This window comes from Epinephelus lanceolatus, chromosome 9 (assembly GCF_041903045.1).
Source record: "Epinephelus lanceolatus isolate andai-2023 chromosome 9, ASM4190304v1, whole genome shotgun sequence".
In the NCBI taxonomy this organism is placed as follows: Eukaryota; Metazoa; Chordata; class Actinopteri; order Perciformes; family Serranidae; genus Epinephelus; species Epinephelus lanceolatus.
The window spans coordinates 9,088,758-9,107,069 of NC_135742.1; the positions used below are offsets into that span (position 1 = coordinate 9,088,758).

At 43.1% G+C, this 18,312-nt stretch overlaps 1 protein-coding gene across 2 annotated transcripts; it reads left to right on the forward strand.

The window, feature by feature from the left end:
• The first annotated feature begins 105 nt into the window (after positions 1-105).
• On the forward strand, positions 106-15,541 carry LOC117253018 (protein transport protein Sec24C). 2 transcript variants are annotated; one of them, XM_033620338.2, is made up of 21 exons: positions 106-365; positions 725-1,411; positions 1,663-1,721; positions 1,845-1,898; positions 2,276-2,387; positions 2,904-3,031; positions 3,227-3,362; positions 3,502-3,611; positions 4,831-4,943; positions 5,108-5,299; positions 5,639-5,735; positions 7,531-7,635; positions 7,755-7,922; positions 8,500-8,596; positions 8,684-8,832; positions 8,991-9,129; positions 10,778-10,899; positions 11,192-11,371; positions 12,827-13,024; positions 13,966-14,055; positions 14,930-15,541. In XM_033620338.2, the coding sequence occupies exons 2-21, from the start codon at positions 772-774 to the stop codon at positions 15,068-15,070; spliced, it is 3,030 nt and encodes a 1,009-aa protein (XP_033476229.2). In that variant the 5' UTR covers positions 106-365; positions 725-771; the 3' UTR covers positions 15,071-15,541. The 2 variants fall into 2 exon arrangements, with proteins under 2 accessions (XP_033476229.2, XP_033476230.2); XM_033620339.2 differs by having other exon boundaries at positions 106-313.
• Positions 15,542-18,312: the final 2,771 nt, after the last annotated feature.

An 18,312-nucleotide genomic window follows, 5' to 3' on the forward strand; every position in this document is an offset into this window, starting at 1 on the left:
TAATTTGTTTTACTGCTGTGATTGTTAATAGCTTTTTAATTATTTTTCAATGCTGTTTATTTCTGGTATCGCAGACTTTTACTTTGAAAGGAAACCCGGAAATGCGTTGTCGTGATTCTGCTAACTTGATGCTAACATTGGAGCTAAGGCTCGGGTACACGAATGTGTGCTGTTAAGGTTAACGCTAATCATGTGACGGTCTCTTGCCGTGGAATTTAATTTTGATATAATGTAAAAGAGGAGCAACACAATGGATTTGTAACCTTTGAAGCGCGTCGCTTCTGTCGCAGAGGAGGAAATGAAGACGCTAACGGTAACGAACAAGTGCCGCACGCGAAGCCCTCTGTTTCCGTTGATGTCTAAAGGTACCTAATGTTTTAATACTTATAACACAGGGTGGCTTTTTATTTCGCCCTGACCGTGTCGAGACTTTCAGGAGAGCACCTCTGTGCTGTGGGATAATAGTGTTAGCTAACTACAGAATTCCACAGAACAAGCTAATGATAGTAACATTTTGCTCTTATGATACTGCCTTTAGATGACGTTGTTTGTAGCTAGATTAACTGTGACAAATGTTTATAAAGCAGGAGCGTTATTCTCACAAACAAAGCAACATTTTTCTTAATAATGGTTGCAAGGTGTCTACAGAAACCACAGCCAGTAACACATTTTGGCCTGTAACAGCTGAGAGTCGCATCACGACCCTGATGTTTTGCCTCGCTAGGTCCCGCCTCCAAGGAGAAACACACCAATCAGTGATGGTTATGGAGGATGATGGACGTCCCCACAGCCAATCAGAGCCAGACACCCTATCAGCCGTGGGCGGACCAGAACGGCTGGTTCCCAGCTTCACCTCAAGGACCCTCCTGCAACCCTCTGCCCGGCTTTCAGCATCTTAGCCTGAGCTCGCCTTCTGACCAGAGACCCCTCTACAGCCACCTGCAGGCGTCCAACCAGAGCCACGCTCATCACAGCGCGCCATATTCTAATTGTGCTGATCAGCAGCAGATCATTCCTGATGCTCATGTTTCATCCATGGATGCAGCTGCAAGCCAAGGAAGAAATATACCTCCATGTTCTCTCCCTCTTACGATCGAAGGGATGCAGCCATGCAAGCAACAAATGCCATTTTACCCCCCTCACAGCCCTCACCAAGCAATATCCCCCCCTTTCCAGCTCTCTTACACACAACACAGTTCACCAAATGGGTCTCAGTCACCACATCAAAATCATCTACCCATTAGCTCGCCGTCATTTGGACAATGTGCAAACCAGAGTCAGCCGTGTGTGCCTCAGCATGCATTTGAGAGGGCAAATGTGGAGTCCTCTGCTGGATACACGCACAATCATGCCTCGCCAACTTCTCCCATCCAACAGCAGCCTCAGTGGACGTTTGCAGCACACTCAAGAGGTAAAGTTTGTTTGTAATGTAGGAGGTGATCATTCAAGTAAAATGACTTACAAAGTACTTTAAAGATGCGCAACATCGGTCAGTAAAATTCAGAGAAGGAATAACAGCTGCAGACCAGTGGCCACAGGCTAGCCAGATCATCCAGGGTCTTTCATCTTTCATAAAAGTGTTGCAGTCTGAACAAAAACAGTCCACTCCGTTCAGAATACAATACTCTAGTCCCTTGTGTAACTCCTCTGGTTTCTCTTCAGGAGCCATAAACGAGTTTGTTCCCAATGCTGCTGCACCGGACAGGAACATCATGCCACAGGTGGGGAAATACAGTAACAGCATTGAAAATCTTGAATGTAGAAACTCTTGCTGACACAAATTACCACTTCATTACTTGATAAATCTTAAATCTTGAATGAGTTGTTAAATTTCCTCTCTGCAGTCTCCTAACTCTGAGTCTCGTTATGGCCTGGACCCAGAGCTCCTGCCCAGTGTTGTAAGTTTGTTCATTCTCTCTCGTCACATCTTTTCTTGACGGACTTCTGCAGCTCCTCTGACGATGAAATAGTATTTCCAGTGTCTTTCTGGTTACCCTTGAGTGCAACACGCATTTGCAGCATCATGAAGCATCGCATCATTTGAAAACATGAGCAAGTGTTGCAAGTAAAGGGTCCTAACATAATATATTTCTGTGATGCTCCACGACTCTTGGAGAATATTTTGGGCTTATAAGTAATTTCACACATGCCCATATATATAGACTATAAATATATGAATATAGATATTTTATAATAGATCCTGCCTCCATTTAAATATAGTAAAATGTCACCACACTCTTGCTCATTGACGAGGTTACACCTCTTTCTGTCTCAGGTGAAGGTGATTGCAGAGGACAGGGCAGAGTGGGAGGGAAAGGTGTTCGTCTCAGAGCCTTTTTCCCGTCTTCCTCCTCTGGCAACTACTTCCTGTGTCGTAGAGGACAGAGGTAAGCGTATGCAACACTGTCTGTATCTGTGTCACAGAGATGTGCTCTGTTCAAATGTATTTTATCCAATACTGTGGGTCCAGATGGCGCACGTCACACCGCATCAACATCACTCACAGCATAGGGTGTGACTGAAATTTATTTATTCCTTGCACAGTGAATGTTTTTTGTACTGTTACAGATTCTTACACACATTACAGATGGAGGTAAATCAAGCATTGGTAACACAAGAGGAAAACTTGTAACACACGCATATTTGATCCAAGAAAATGGAGCCTGGCTTTGTTAAACAGTAATAATATTAGAGCTTTTGGTCAGACCGAAGAAAGGATTGTGACAACTCCTGTGTGCCTCCTGTCCTGTTTGTGTAAGAGGTTAAACAATTATGATTAAGTTCTGGATTACAAATGTAATATTCTAATGTGTTGATGTGTATTTTTTTTTATTTTGTTGATTTTCACCGTACTCAAACCCAAACCTCATGTCATTCCTGATCTTGTCCCTGTTGAACTCAAGGTAATGCGAGTCCTTTAGCCATCCGCTCCGCCTCGTACTGTGTGCCCTGTGAAGGTCAGACTGCCCTGCTCAGCCGTCTGCCGCTGGGGGCTCTGCTCACCCCTCTGGCAAAACAAAATGCCGGAGAGGTCAGTGTTTAGCTTCTCTGCTTATTCTATGTTAATATATTTATAGGGGAAATAGCAGCAATAACAAGAAATAAGAAATATCCACAGAGCTGTTTGCATGGAAGTGAAGCCTTTTTTGTAATCCTACAGTTAATTCATGTGCCTTTGGAGGTACAAACATGTATTAATGTGAATGTGTGTGTTTGTTGCGACCAGAAGCCCCTGCCAGTGTGCAAGGAGTTAGAGTGCGTTATGGGTTGTAGTTGCTGCGGAGCCTCTATGTGCCCGGTGATGGGCTGGCAGGACTGTGGACAGAGGTTTTACTGCCCCTTCTGTGGTAAACTCAGTGAAGGTAAGATTTAACATTGAACATCAGGTCATGTTCATGTTCAAATTTCAAAATCATTTCAATGCGTTAAACTGCCACAACTTCCCTGAACGTAGTTTTCCAACATGCAGCAACAGTTTTTCTCTCCTCTCTTGTGTCTCAGTGCCGTGGCAACACTACCAGCCCACCAAAGGGGTGGAGGGGGTTCGGGTGGATAAAGACAAGAGGCCTGAACTCAGTATGGGGTCATACGAAATCCTCAATTCTCAGCAGGTTAGTTTCACCTGCTACAATTGTTAGTTTTATTTGCACATTACTTTATACCTGCTCTTGAAAGTGGGCTTCGCTAAAGATATCTCCTGTATATCTGTATGTATACTGCAATCTGGATACTTAATGTATGAGACACACTCCCTAGTCCAATAATGCTAGAGTATTCAAAATATAAATATTTTGGGACCTCCCATTAGTGAGGATTTCTGAAAGCTGATATCCTCCAATTATAAGTTAATTAACAGGACATTTGTCAAGCAGTAGCACCAATTATTTGCTGATTCTAGCTTCTTAAATGTGACGATGTGTTGCTATACTATGTTTTGTATCTTTGGAAATTGAATATTTTGGGCTTTAGGGGCTGGAAGTCGGACCAAAAAAAGGCAATTTGACAATTTCATTCAGGGCTCTGGGAACCTGTGCACTTTTCTAACATTTTGTGGACCACATTATTTAATTAAGTAATTTTAAAGGCATACTATGCAGGATCCTCCTAAAATAAACAATATATAGACTCTTATCCGGGTTTGTCAGGACGTCTCTGGGTATCAACCTTTCGGTAGTCGTGTGTAGCCCGTAGCCAATAGCAGCACGAGGTAGGGACAACGTAGCAACAAGTTTACACTGCTGTCTGCGTTTCTATCTTCTGCTCTGTGGATGTGAGCTGAAGGTTTCGGTGTCTGTTTGATTTAGGGCAAGGTTGAGCCACCGATACACACACAGAGCAGAGAAGCGAAGTGGACAGGATGAAGCATGACGTTTAGAACATAAGCACCATGAAACAATCTGATTTACTGCTGTGTTCGCCAATCGACACTCCCCCTCTTCATTTATTCTCTAACGCGCTTGACCACCACTGCACTGTCAGTCTCGTTGAGCCAAGTAGGAGAAGCGGTCAAGTTTAAATGTTGCGTTTGCAAACAGTAAGCAAAAACCCTGCATAGTAAGCCTTTGAAAAATAATCAACGTATTACACTTGCAGCCATAATTTCTTGTAAAGAAGGACAAGTATGTAATGTGGGAGTAACAGTGGAAGAATGAAATCTTAAGTATTAGAAAAATTCTGTGGAAGGTCTTTACATAACTGTACTGTCGCACTATGAAAATGCCTTATAGATTAAAATATTTACATTCCTGTTGTCCTTCAAAGACCTTTGGTTGTGTCAGAATTTTACCGGGAAAGTTGTGTGTGTGTGTAAACTGCTGTACTTTATCTCAGGGTGAACCTGCTGCCCTGCTTCTAGCCATAGATGTGTCTGCCTCAGCACTGAGAGGAGGACATTTGGAGTTCGCAACACAACAAATACTCACTCTGCTCACCTCTCTGAAGAGGTAAAACATGCTCACACACCTAACTATTAATGCACACACACACTTTTTCACAGCTTGCTCAGTTGTAACCTTAAGCAGGTTTGGAAATAATGGGAAAATGGGGACAATGGTCTTCAATTTGGATTCCAGCCAGCTGTCTTTAAAGTGTCATCTTATTTGTGAAGGGAGGATGGTGATGCCTTGTCAGACGTCCGCGTTGGTTTGATGACGTACGACAGCACGATCCACCTGTACGACCTCAGCCCCGCCCTGTCCCGCCCGCACATGCTGGTCATCACGGAGACAGAAGACCTGCAGCTTCCTGTGAGGGAGGGGCTTCTGGTGTCCCTCAAAGACTGTATAGACAGTATCGACAGGTAACAAACATGTTGACTGACCGTTTTGTCAGATGTATTTTGCAGAGTCTGTTTGCTGAACTGAAATAGTAGAAGCACTATCTTGTACACATGATTCTGCTCAGTTTCATACATCACTCTTATAAGGAGTTCTTCCTCCTGCACTGTGGATTGGCATCTTTTGCCCTTATATAAAGCATTTTATTCAGTATGATCACTTTTGTAAGATTTTCTGCAGGCCCAGAAGGTAATTCCTCGCAAATGAAAGTGACGTTTTTTGCTACTTTGCTGCAAATGATTTAATCACTTTGGTATTCTTTGGTGTAAAGTGATACATGTCTGTTGTGTGTGTGTGTCTAGTGTGTTGCAGCTCATTCCTCAGTTTAGTCCGGAGTGTGATGACTGTACTGGTGTTCCCATGGAGCTGCCTGTCAAAGCAGGGCTAGCCGTACTGCAGGTCAGTAATCACTGCACAGACTCTGATGGGTTGTATTTAAAGTTTATTCAAAGTCTCTCCTGTATTTATTCTGGCTGCACAAGGAGGAAAAAATATCAAGCTGTCAGTGACTACATTTACATGCACATTAATATTCCACAATTATTCCAAATATGACAATATTCTGCATGTGATACAAGTCATACAAACAGCATACTGAATGAAGCATTTTCTGATTAAGACGTATGTCATATGCCGGTATTTGTCAGGATTTAGGTGCATTCTTTGGACATGTATACAGCGTGTTTGGAATATGCATCTCAGCTGAGCTTTCTACCGCAGTTTGTGACACACACAACATCGTGCCTGTCTGCCGTCAGCTCTGTGTGTCGTCATGAATGCGATGCACACAAAACAGCTAGCCAAAAGTTTGCAAGGCTGTGGGGTAGAGATGCATGCCCAAAAGAAAGCTCACATTTCTCGTCAGGAGAGGAAACACAACTGCTTTTTAAACATTATAAAAGACTTTAATATCAACAGGTTTTTGGATAGGTAAGGTAAGGTAAAACTTAAATGTCCCAGAGGGGCAATTTGAGATACAGACAGTAGTCATAAGTAAAACAAAACAGACTGTACAATACATAACACACAGAATTCAGTATCACACACTGTCAGGAGTAAATCATGTACATAAATGGTCACTGCTGGTTAAGATAAGCGATAGCAGATGGGACAAAGGTCGATCTGTAGCGCTTAGTGCTACATTTCGGGAGGCAAAACCTCCCGCCTGATGGAAGCATTTGAAATCAACATGGAGGGGATGTTGAGAGTCTGAAACAACAGACCGAGCTTTAGAGGTGACCCTCTCTTTATATAGATGCTGGAGGTTATTAAAGGGATAGTGCACCCAAAAATGAAAATTCAGCCATTATCTACTCACCCATATGCCGAGGGAGGCTCAGGTGAAGTTTTAGTGTCCTCACAACACTTGCAGAGATCCAAGGGGAGAGGAGGTAGCAACACAACTCCACCTAATGGAGGCTTACGGCGCCCCAGATTCAAACGTCCAAAAATACATAATTGAAATCAAAAAGTATTTCCATACTGCTTGTCCGTAGTGATCCAAGTGTCCTGAAGCCCCGACATAAAAAGTTGTTTTAAAAACGTCATGTGAACTCTGTTTTTAGCCTCATTGTAGCCTGTAGCTCTGACTGCCTCTCTGTGCACCGCGCTCACGTGTGTGCGCTTGCGCGAGACCATGAGACATGGGCTACCGCGTTCATGTGTGTTGACATGCTTTCGCTGGTCTTGCGTTTGAATCTGGGGTGCCTTAAGCCTCCATTAGATGGAGTTGTGTTGCTACCCCCTCTCCCCTGGGATCTCTGCAAGTGCTGTGAGGACTCTAAAACTTCACCTGAGCCTCCATCGGCATATTGGTGAGTAGATAATGGCTGAATTTCCATTTGTGGGTGCACTATCCCTTTAAACATAACAGCAGTGATCTTACAAGCGGCTCCAGCTGTTCCACTTCTACATATTTTGATGTGATAAAGGACACATTAGAGCATTGGAGTATGCACAGTTGCATGCAAGTATTAGTGTAATATTAATTTTCATTAGCCGTGTAAACAGCTTAGTAGGAATATTGTCCTTTTCAGGATAAATGCAAAATCCAGAATATTTTGTGCATGTAAACGTAGCCAGTAAATAGAGGCAGGGATGTTATGTTACCACTTTAACGGCATCCCCCTCTCAACAACTTCATTTTACGTGACATGATACGATGTGAGGAGTTTATTTTTTTGTTTGTTTCCAGGCCCTGAGTTGTCCTGGCAAGCTGCTCATCTTCCATACGGCCCCTCTGATAGAAATGAGACACACAAACTCATCCTCAGGGTTCTTTGGCTCCAACAAACCAAAGGTACACACTCATCACTTACACACACACAGCTGGCTTCCTGTATGGGTGGGACGATTGCAACAGCAGCTTCGCGGTTGTATGGTCGCATTAATTCCCTCTCCTTTTGTTTTTTTTTCCAGTCCATCTTTCAGCCGTCAGATCTTGCCCTCTCATTGGCCAAGGAGTGCGTCAGTCAGGGGTGCAGCGTTCACCTGTTTGTCCTCTCCCAGCAGGATGTGGGTGGGGCTTGGCCAGGGCACATACCATATCTAACAGGTGGAGCTCTGCACACCTACGGCCACCTCCAGGTATATCAACAGCTACTCTTATTGTAGCACTGGAAATAGCACAAAATTAACTACGTAAAGAAGAAATCCTAAAGTTCAACAGCTGATTTGCTGTTGTGGTCTTTTGTTTAAAGGAATAGTCTGACATTTTTAAAAAAAAAAATTAGATGAGATGATTGCTGCTATTTCTGTCCGCTAAGTTTAAGGTTACAGCCCGTGCCTGGTTAGCTCAGCACATGGTAAAAAAAAAACAATTTTGTGTTGTTGTTTTTAAAGGTAAACATGAACCTCAGATTCACTCTGCTCAGTTTTCACCTCGCTTTATTTGTGTATTTTGATGCTGTATTGACGAATTAGTAGCTTTCTCTTAGATGCAGGCTGGTCTGGCACCTGGCCGCTACCTTTTAATTAAGTCCCGACCTCACCTGTGTGCTGTGTTCAGGATCGCCCAAACACAGGAAGATAAAATACAGACAAAGGGCAGAGTCTCTGAGATAAATACACTTCCACACTCTTCTTGTGGGTCACAAGTGATGATTGAGATGGAGGTCTCTGGTATGAGTCTCATTGTCTGGTATCTCTTTGACTCCCTCTACAGGGAGAACTGGACAGAGAGCGTTTCAGCACTGACCTGAAGGGGATTGTAGAGACAGACACAGGCTACAAAGCTGAGCTCAGGATTTTTGTCAGTAAAGGTAAGAGATTTTTTTGTGGTGATCATGCAGGCAGCGTCCTTTAAAAACAACATATGTGATTTCGCTACTTGTACGCGTCCTCACCAGATTTGCGTGTGTCCGGCTGTTATGGACTTTTCATCCCTGGGCCGAGCCCCAGTCAGGTTACCATGGCAACTCTTGATTGGAGGACAACACTGGCTGTGGAGCTCGCACACACCAGAGCTCTGGACGAGACGAGAGGTGTGGCCATACAGGTGGGTTTATATTCATGAGCATCAGAAAAAGGTTGAATTTACACACCTCACACTTTTTTTTTTTTTTTCATGTCATCCAAATCCAAGTTGGGTTTTATTTGAATTGGTGCTCATTTTCTAATACTCTTTACTTTCCTCTTTCTCCTCCTGTTCGTCAGGCTGTTTTGTCTTACAGCACCCAGAAAGGAGAAAGGAGGACCAGGATTCACACTCTGACCCTGCGATGCTCTCGTCACCTACAGGATGCTTTCCGGCAGTACCAGGCCCAAACACTGCTCACCTTCTACTGCAAAAAAAGTAAGGATCTTGTGCCGTAGATTAATACATCATTTACCAGAGCTGGTAGATCAAACAAATGTTATTTTCAGTTACCATTTTGGGCCTCCAAGGATTTCGAAAACGAGATCATCGAGATAAAACGGTTATTGCGCTGCATTCCGTTTCACAGCGATGCTCTCGTTTGTCTTGTGTAATCCAGAAAATCCACTGTATAGAAATAAATTCATGATTTTGAAAATCAATGACTCAGTATTGACCAAAATAATTGTCATTATGATTTTTGCCATAATCGAACAGCCCTATTATTTATGCATGATATCGTAAGAAATATATAAATACATGCAATGTTAATTAATATTAGCACCATTTGTTGCAAATAAATTGATATCGATTTGATCGATAAGTTGGGAAAAATAATGTGAAAGCTTGGAAAATTAGACTTCATGATAATGAGAACAGGACAGAAAAATAATCTACACTGTACTTTCTGTAATATTATCAGAGATTATTATGTTATATATGCAGTTTGCAAAGTATCATCATTATCAATCTGAGGTGAGACATCCAGCCCTATTACACATCTATCTGTCAGCGTCAAATTAATATTGATGTCTCAATTATGTGATCTGTAAACAAATGAGTCCATGATCAGCATGATTTATAAATTTCTTCATACATAGGATATTGTTATAAATTGAGACTACGGCATTTTCCCTCAACATAAGAAGATTTTTCAGAATCTAAAGCCAGTTTTGGGTTATGAAACACTCCTGCAGATTGCCCTCTAAATCTGAATTGTAAATTTAGTGTTTAATGCAATTTATGCACAGTGTTGAATGCAGAAATTTTAGAAGCCATTAGAAGCTCCCTGCCTACCTTATGATGTCATCTTGGTGTCATCAGCCTTTGTGTTATCTTTGACTGCGACCTGTGTTTTGAACCCCAAGTGAGAAACGTCATCAAACATTCCTTTTCTTCATCTTAGAAACATCGCCCGTGTGCGCCCTCTTTTGTCTAAAAAACACTGAAAAACCTGTTCATGCTTTGATCTCCAGCAGACTTGACTACTGTGATGTCTTATTCTCAGGCCAAGAGTACTCACCCGTTTATTTTAGAATTAATTTTAAAATTATGCTTTTAGTATTTAAATCTCTTATGGAGTGACTCCTGACTATTTGTCTGATATATTTGTCAAATACATTCCCTCCAGATCCCTAAGATCCTCCACTTCTATACTACTAAATGTCCCCCCAGAGCAGAACTAAAAAGTACGGTGATGCTGCATTCTGTGTCGTCAGTCCTCGTTTCTGGAACAGCCTTCCAGAGGACGTCAGACTCTCTGATTCAGTAGACCGCTTCAAACGAAATCTTAAAATCTTTTTAGACTTTTTTTAAGATTTTTGTAGCTTTTATTTAATGAATTGGTATAAAACATAATTCATATGTTCTATGTGTGTGTGTGTGTGTGTGTGTGTGTACGATTGACTCTTATTTATCTTATTCTGTCTTTAATGTGTATATTCTCATTTTATTGCTGTATGAACTGTGCTGTTATTATTGTGTTATTATTATTTGTTTGCAGTAATTCGGAAATTAAGGGAATTGATTTTAAAATGTCACATACATTAATGACAACATTAATTTGTGTTTTGGTGTTTCTGTCTAGTTTACTGTGCAGTGTTGGAGCGCCCTCTGCAGGAGCTGAGGGAGGAACTGCAGACGGAGGTAACTGAAGCGCTGGCGTCCTACCGCAAGCACTGCTGCTCTGCTTCAGTGTCTGCTGGACAGGTAAAATATATGTCTCCCAGAAGTGTGAAGTTTTCTTTTTACTCTTAAAAACAAAAATGCACTGTTGTCTAAAAGGTGTAAATGTTGTCTGGGTTTCTATAGAGAATAATAGGACTTTAGTCTTCTGAGGCCAGCACCTCTATTCTTTATTACTTTACAAACCAGGTTTTCCCTCAGGCATCATAATCTTTACATTCACTCCAAACCTAACTATAGCATAAGACATGACAGTAAATCTTCTTGACCAAATGTACTGTGTGTGTGTGTGTGTGTGTGTGTGTGTGTCCTGCAGCTGGTCCTCCCTCAGTACCTGCGAGCACTTCCTGTTTACATCAACAGTCTGAGGAAGAGTGAGGTACTGCTACCGGGCCTGAGGAGCTCCGTCCACCAGCGGCTGCAGCAGCGCTGCCAGGTGCTCAGCATGGACACCTGCAGCACCTCCACACACTTCTACCCTCTGCTGCTGCCTGTGGTCAGTACCATCAACACGTGGTAGTTGAGAAAAAGAAGAAGAAGTATTTCCGACTCTACACTCTTTGGGTCTCATTCATGAAACGTGAGCAGAGCAAATGTGTGTGTTAACTGTTCGCAGATGGAAATGTACCCGTATTTCGGCATCCATCAATATGTTAGTAGCTCCGATCTTTTCGAAGGTACTAACTAATCTACACCTGCTGACTGCTAGTAGTGCTTGTTTAGACAAGTTATTGCACATAAATGTTGCTTGTCATCATTAGAAATTACAGTTTTATTTCATATTGTGCTCTGTTATGCTCACAATTCGTAGATATCTTTCAAACAAGTAAGTTAAACATGACAATAGATTAGAAATATAACACGATTAGTTAGATTTAAGCTTCAGATGAGGGTTCTTAAAATGTGATTGAGTTATTTAAATCAACTTAATAGAAAACTGGAAAACACTGTTCTCTGAATAAATGAAAGAACAAACCAACGCGCTCCTCCTCTGCACTCTTTACGCACCGCAGCACCAAACTGCATGTCATTTTTGTTTAGTTTAATTATCAGAGGCGCGACGTGGGAGATGTAAACATTCTTTCAAATTAAGTTTTGGTTATGAGACTTGTGGACGTGGGAAAGCAATTCAGCGTCTGTCTCTGCTCACACTGGGCAGCTGGTGAACCCAAATCTGGCAGAGAGTTGGAGGAGGACGGTGTGGTTTTACGTCAGATTATCCTGCTTGTTTTTAACCATAACACTTGGTTATTTCCTACATTAGACTGCCTGCATTAAGATGTTTGAATAGTGGTTTCATTTTACAATGGTGACAAACAATGCTGAGGCTGAGGGCAAAGTGACAGAGAGGTTTCGCCGATGAGGCTAACAATGCGCTTGTCTGCATCAGAGAGCTCTTTCTGTGTCTTTGTTTGCTCCATGTTCACAGGGCGACGGGATACACCCGTCCATGGTAATTATCACCTCCATATATGGTGGTCACTGGCTATTCATGGACGGGGACGTATGCTAATTGCTGACTAGTGTTGGCGTGCTGTTAATTTACGATTGATTGGCATTCATAAACATACACATATGCCTGCGATCTAATCCGAGTTTTCCACAACCTTCATGAATCCGGTGTAGGTTTTTAGTACTGAGGTTCGTTATGTGCAAATCTACTCACAGATTTACTAACATTTCATGAGTGAGACCTTTTGCGTCCGTGGTGGCGGGCATACGAAAATGCTGATGTACAATCAGTAATTTGGGCAACAGTCCGAAGAGAGAGGATTTAGTTTAGTGTTTCATGAAGCAAAGCATTAGTCTTTCCTTTCAGTTTAAAAACATCTGCTGATATTACCAGAGGATGACTGACACTTCATTGACATCACAATCCTGGCATCACTTTGGTTTTGCCTCTGTAGCTTCGGCACACATCAGTTCCTTTTCCCTCATTTGTCTCCTGCAGCCGCTGTCACTTGACAGCTCCAGCTCTCCAAACCCAGAGGAGGCGCTGCGCTGCTGTGCTGCCAGCCTGGAGCCCAGAGGTCTGTATCTGGTTCATGCACCCCTCGCCCTGCTGCTCTGGGTGGGCACTCAAGTCCCAGCATGCACCCTGGTCGAGCTCTTCAACACCAGCTGCTTCTCCTCCCTGCCCTCTGGAGAGGTAAGAGATGAGGGAGATGTAACGCTGCAACTCCGGCAGATAAAATGACTTCTTTACTATTTTAATGGCGTGAAGACATTTTTTAACGAGCATTGTAAGTCACAGAAAATGTAAAAATGAAAAATAATGCCGCAGGTTTCAGTCATTCAGTAATACAAGCGTACCTTCTCACATCAGAAGATGCTTGTGGCAAGATTAAGAAGCACATAAAACTGTTAAGTGTCAGCTATAAACAGTATTTTATGAAGTGTAGAGTAATGTTAAAAGAAAGTTATTAAGAAGGGGAGAGCGAGCAGTCTGGGATGGGTCAGACAGTAATGATATGACAACTAGCCATAGCAATGGTCCTAAGTGTCCACCATAACAGACAGATATTGCAGTATCAGCCATCAGGATGTTGCAATGGTGTGATCACAGCAACACAAATTCAGCAATTCTCTGTTAATTCGGTGCAACTTTCAACTTCCTCTCTCTGTTTATCATGAGACTATAGCTGCAAAAATTGAGCTCCGAGTCTGGGACATAGTCAGACACATACACACAGTGACGCGCTAACTGTTAGCATCACACGGCTAACATTACCCGACGGCTACTACAGATTTAACGACAGGGTCGAGCCATTTCTGTCTCAGTGTGAGATTGTTGGGGTTGTTTAACAGCTTGGTGTTGGATGTTAGCCAGCTCATGGAGATGGTTCTTCAGCGCTGCATTGAACTGCAGTAATGTGGCAACTCCTGGGTATTGCAACATGTGTCTCAGTCCATAGATATTTATATCTGTGTGCATCTCTTTCTTTTTAGCTTTTTTGTGGATTCTTATTTCATACATCGTTGTTTTGCTTAAAGCAGTATTGTCAGTAGGGGAATTTCAATATCACCCAGCCCTCATCCTGCAGCATTAAATCTAATGCTTTGTGTTTTCATGTCTATGTGTTTCTTCAGACCAAGCTGCCAGTTCTTGAAAACCCTCTGTCCATCAGTGTTCGATCCCTCATCAACACACTGAACTCCCTGGCACCCTGTGCACGCAAGGTGAGCTGCTGACCGTCCCGCTGTAGCTGAAGGCAGAGATTTTATATTTCAACAACGGCGTCATGAGTCGGCCAACACCTGTGACCTTAAATTACACAGTCGCTGTCTCAATATGTCAAGTTGATTAACGTCTCCTCTGTTGACAGCCTGGCGCTGCTCCTCATGCTGCTTTCATGTCATGTCAGATTTATAATAGATTTGAACTACGGAAACAGAAAAATTGTATGCTGTGTCTTCTGCTTGGTGTCAAATGATGCTTATAACAACAAAGCCTGACTCAAAATAGAATTTAAATTTTAATTATTTTACTTCTGCAGATATTTTAGGGATGACATTATCCTCTAGAATATTTCCAGTTGCTTCAGAAGATTGATCATCTGTGACCTGTTTCATTTTTTATTCTTTCCTTATGTTTTGTACAAACAAACAAACAAACCTTGTTTCCTTTGTCAAGACATTTTTAAAGTAACGTGTTTGGAAGGTGCTTGACCGCATCAGTAAGTCCCGCCCCCAGGCAACCATTAGCATTACGCTTTGTCCATTTTTCCCAATGGTTTGAGGACCGCAAGTTGCATCATGTGGTGTGCATGTGTCTTTTCATAGAAGGTGAATGAAAGTGATCTGTTAGATTTGTTCCAGTGCAGACCTGGTGTGAGGACTTTATTGTTACCCTGCGTCATATTCAGGGCGTGCTGGCACAGATTCATGACTTGACCTCCAAAAAAAAAGAAGCAGGACATGTTACTTTCTCTTACACCATCCTCGACATCCACACTGAAGTCTTACCAGGATGAATTACTCACAGCGGGTGTTGACTGATGTTGCTTCGACTTGTAGCCACGCTGAAAAGACTGTGTCTGTTTTTCTGTCTCAGCTGTTGGTGGTGAAGCAGGGTGACACCTGCGAGGAGACCCTGCAGCGGCACCTGGTGGAGGACAAGAGTCCCAACGGAGGAGCGTCCTATGCAGACTTCCTCTACCATCTCCACGTCAACTCTGTGCGGCTTCTGCAGTGACTTCACACACACATAGACACACACACACACACACACACACACACACACACACACGACCTCTCTGGATGCATTAACTTCTGTAAAAGATGACACTGCAGTATATTTGCCTCCCAAAAAACAGGGATGGGAACAAAAGTATACCTAGACATTATAATGTGAAAATATCAAAGGCCTATTGTCAGAGAATCAGACGGTGCATGAGGACGATTTCAAGAGATATTCATGTAAGGACTGCTGTGATACATGTGTGACGTGTGCTGTGTTGAATGTTATCCGTGCTGTTCTGAAAATGTGTTTTATGATGTTAATTTATTCCTGTGTCGTCATGGCGGTTCTCTAATCTCTACCTGAGATTTGCGTGTATGTGTGTCTCTGTGTATGAGGGTGTGTGTGATGCCCACAGTATGTTCTGTGAGTGCATAATCTCCAATGAATAAATAAATAAATAAATAAATGAAGGCTTTAATTGAACCTTGATTGAAGTTTCCTCCAGTGTTCAGCTAAAGAGCGAAGGTTTCCCAGTGTTTCATGAGCATCAATGGAACTGTTCTCTAATTAATGATGAAGGAGTGAAGTTGGGTCTTCGACATCGTCCTGCAACGTTAGATGAGTATGTGACTCAGGAAGCCGATAAGGCAACTGTCTAATGAGTCCAAGTGGCTAATCAAACTAATTGGCAGCAATTATGTTGCTGCAAGGGTGGGAAGCCCTGAGACGGAGGGACAGTGGGCTGGAGAGTGGAAACACTGGCGTTATTTTTATTTGTCTGGTTCGTATTTTGATGTCACTCGTTCACATTTTATCGGCCAAACACGGAAATCATGATTCGGTTAGTTTAGATAATCCACGGATCTTGTGAGCAGTTTCATGTAGGAACTACTTTCTTTCTACAGAACTACACCTGCCAAACATATCACAGAAGGAAGCATACATCTACTGCTAACTCTGGCACTAGTGATGGAAACATGACACTCGGGTGGATGCGCAAATTTTCGGCACTTTTCTGGCACAAAGCAATGACACGCTCAGGGTTTCCCCCTGGCCCAGAAAGGGGATTTTTTGGTGATGTCTGCGGCTTTTTGGGGGGTATACATTTACAGATCATGCAAATGTATTAAGCGATGCCATAGCTTCTCTATTAGACAAGAGAGGTCCAAATAATACAGTACATTCTTCCTAAACCAGAAACTACTAACCTTGATCACACCTGCTCCTTGAGAATCAGCTGCCCTGTTAGTCCTCTCTCACCTCCTCCTCCACTTGAGATCTCGCTTGTCACCGGGCTGGCAGTGAACGCACCAGCACCTGCGTTCTGAGCTGACGCAAAGCGTGGGGCTCAACACGTTACTTTGATCTTTGATGAATCAAAGAAATCTATTATTATTGGTCTAACGTCGCATCACCAGGCTCTTGTTATTGGTCCGAACCATGGTGATTGAACTATGAGTGGTTGCACTGAGATTTTTCTTCCCCGCTCCCACACCCCTCTTTGGTGGAGGGGATTTTCCATTAGCAGAGGGCTAAAACAGCTTTTGCAGCCACCAAAATATTTTCAATGCAGGGAAAACCTACAAATCCATGTCCGTCCAAGCAGACATGATAAGTAATAAGTAAGAAATATAAGAAAAGAGCAACTACTGTAACACGTTCCCCGGCCTCCATGCTGCTTTCTACTGTTTACTAACCTTTTTTGACAGAGCATTCATGATGTCAAATGTGACACTAGTTTAAAGAACAGAACAGCGTACTTATCTGGTCTAATGGCAAATGGAAAGGACTGTATCGCTAGCCTGGTTCCAGACCATAGACCCCGCCCACTCAACTGAGTAGGCTTGCATCTCTGGTCTGGCATACTGCAATGAATTTGCGATTTATCTCGTCCAAAAGATGGACGGACCAATGAACGCTGGGGGTGGGGGCGGGTCTAGCGATTAGCCAATCAGCACCACGCTGATGTCAAGCTGTCCCCCCGTGGGTAACTGGTGAGGATAGCAACGATGGCGACCGCTACAGATCCTACAGACCACATTAACGATGCTATTGAGGTATTTCGCCACTACTCGCGTTAATGGAGGACCAAATTAAGGAAGCTGCTAAACTGGATTTAACGGCGATGCAGCTGGGCGTTCACGACGACGGAGACATTTTAAACGGGCAATGCCCGCTTGTTTTCGACACCCCCGAGGCATGGATACTAATGACGTCAGATTCTGGGTGAGTCGTTGGTCTCTACTGATTGGTTAGGGAAAAATCAAATTCCCTCCCCCTTGTAAATCGCCTTCAATGGAGGTGATGTCAGACTGAAGGTTCTGAGAGCTTCAGTCTGACACTCACGCTACTGTATCGCCTATTTTAGTAGGTTTTCCCACGTTTAAAAAAACCTGCATACTTGCATTAATTTGGTGGGCAAAGGGTGCAGTGTGTTAGCATGCTAACATTTGCAAATCAGCACCCAGATTTACCCTTATCACCCACCTACAACGCAGTCTTGGGATCCCTCTCCAGACAACTTCACACCCATCTAACCCTAAGGACACACATGATGGCCAGGTGGATCAATGACACGTGACTTAACAACCCTGAAACTCAGAGCTCATATGTGACCTCAACAACTCTGTAAGGGTTCACAATATTATAATATCTGGCAACTAAAATCTTTTCAGACGGAAGTCCCTGAATGCTTGCCGGTGAAGATTCTCAGTCATGCAGGTCATGGTAATCGTAAGTGCTATATTGTAGGCAACTGGACCTGCTTGCGTTTCTTGAAGACGTTTCGCCTCTCATCCGAGACAGCAGGGTCCTTTGAGGACAGCAATGTGCACATCTTGGCCAGGGAGGAAAGATGGGTTGAAAGAGGAGTAAAAGAAGCCATTTGCGCCAAGCTGGAACAGCCATCGTTAAACAGAGGGGGTGGCTACGACACTACTTATCCCCCATCTATAATGCAGTCTTAGAATGCCTGCCCAGACGACTTCACACCGATTCACCCCTGGTCCCACCTGACCCTAACGACTCACATGGTGGCCAGGTGGGTCAACTGCTCACACTGTGACCTTAACGACTCTGAAACTAAGAGCTCACGTGACCCCTACGACTCTGCAAAGGTTCCCACCCACACAGGGTTTATAGCTTGCAACTTCGTACCAGTCATTTAGAACTGAAGAAGCTTCTTGGATGAGAGGCGAAACGTCTTCAGGAAACGCAAGCAGGTCCAGTTGCCTACGATATTAGCACTTACGAGG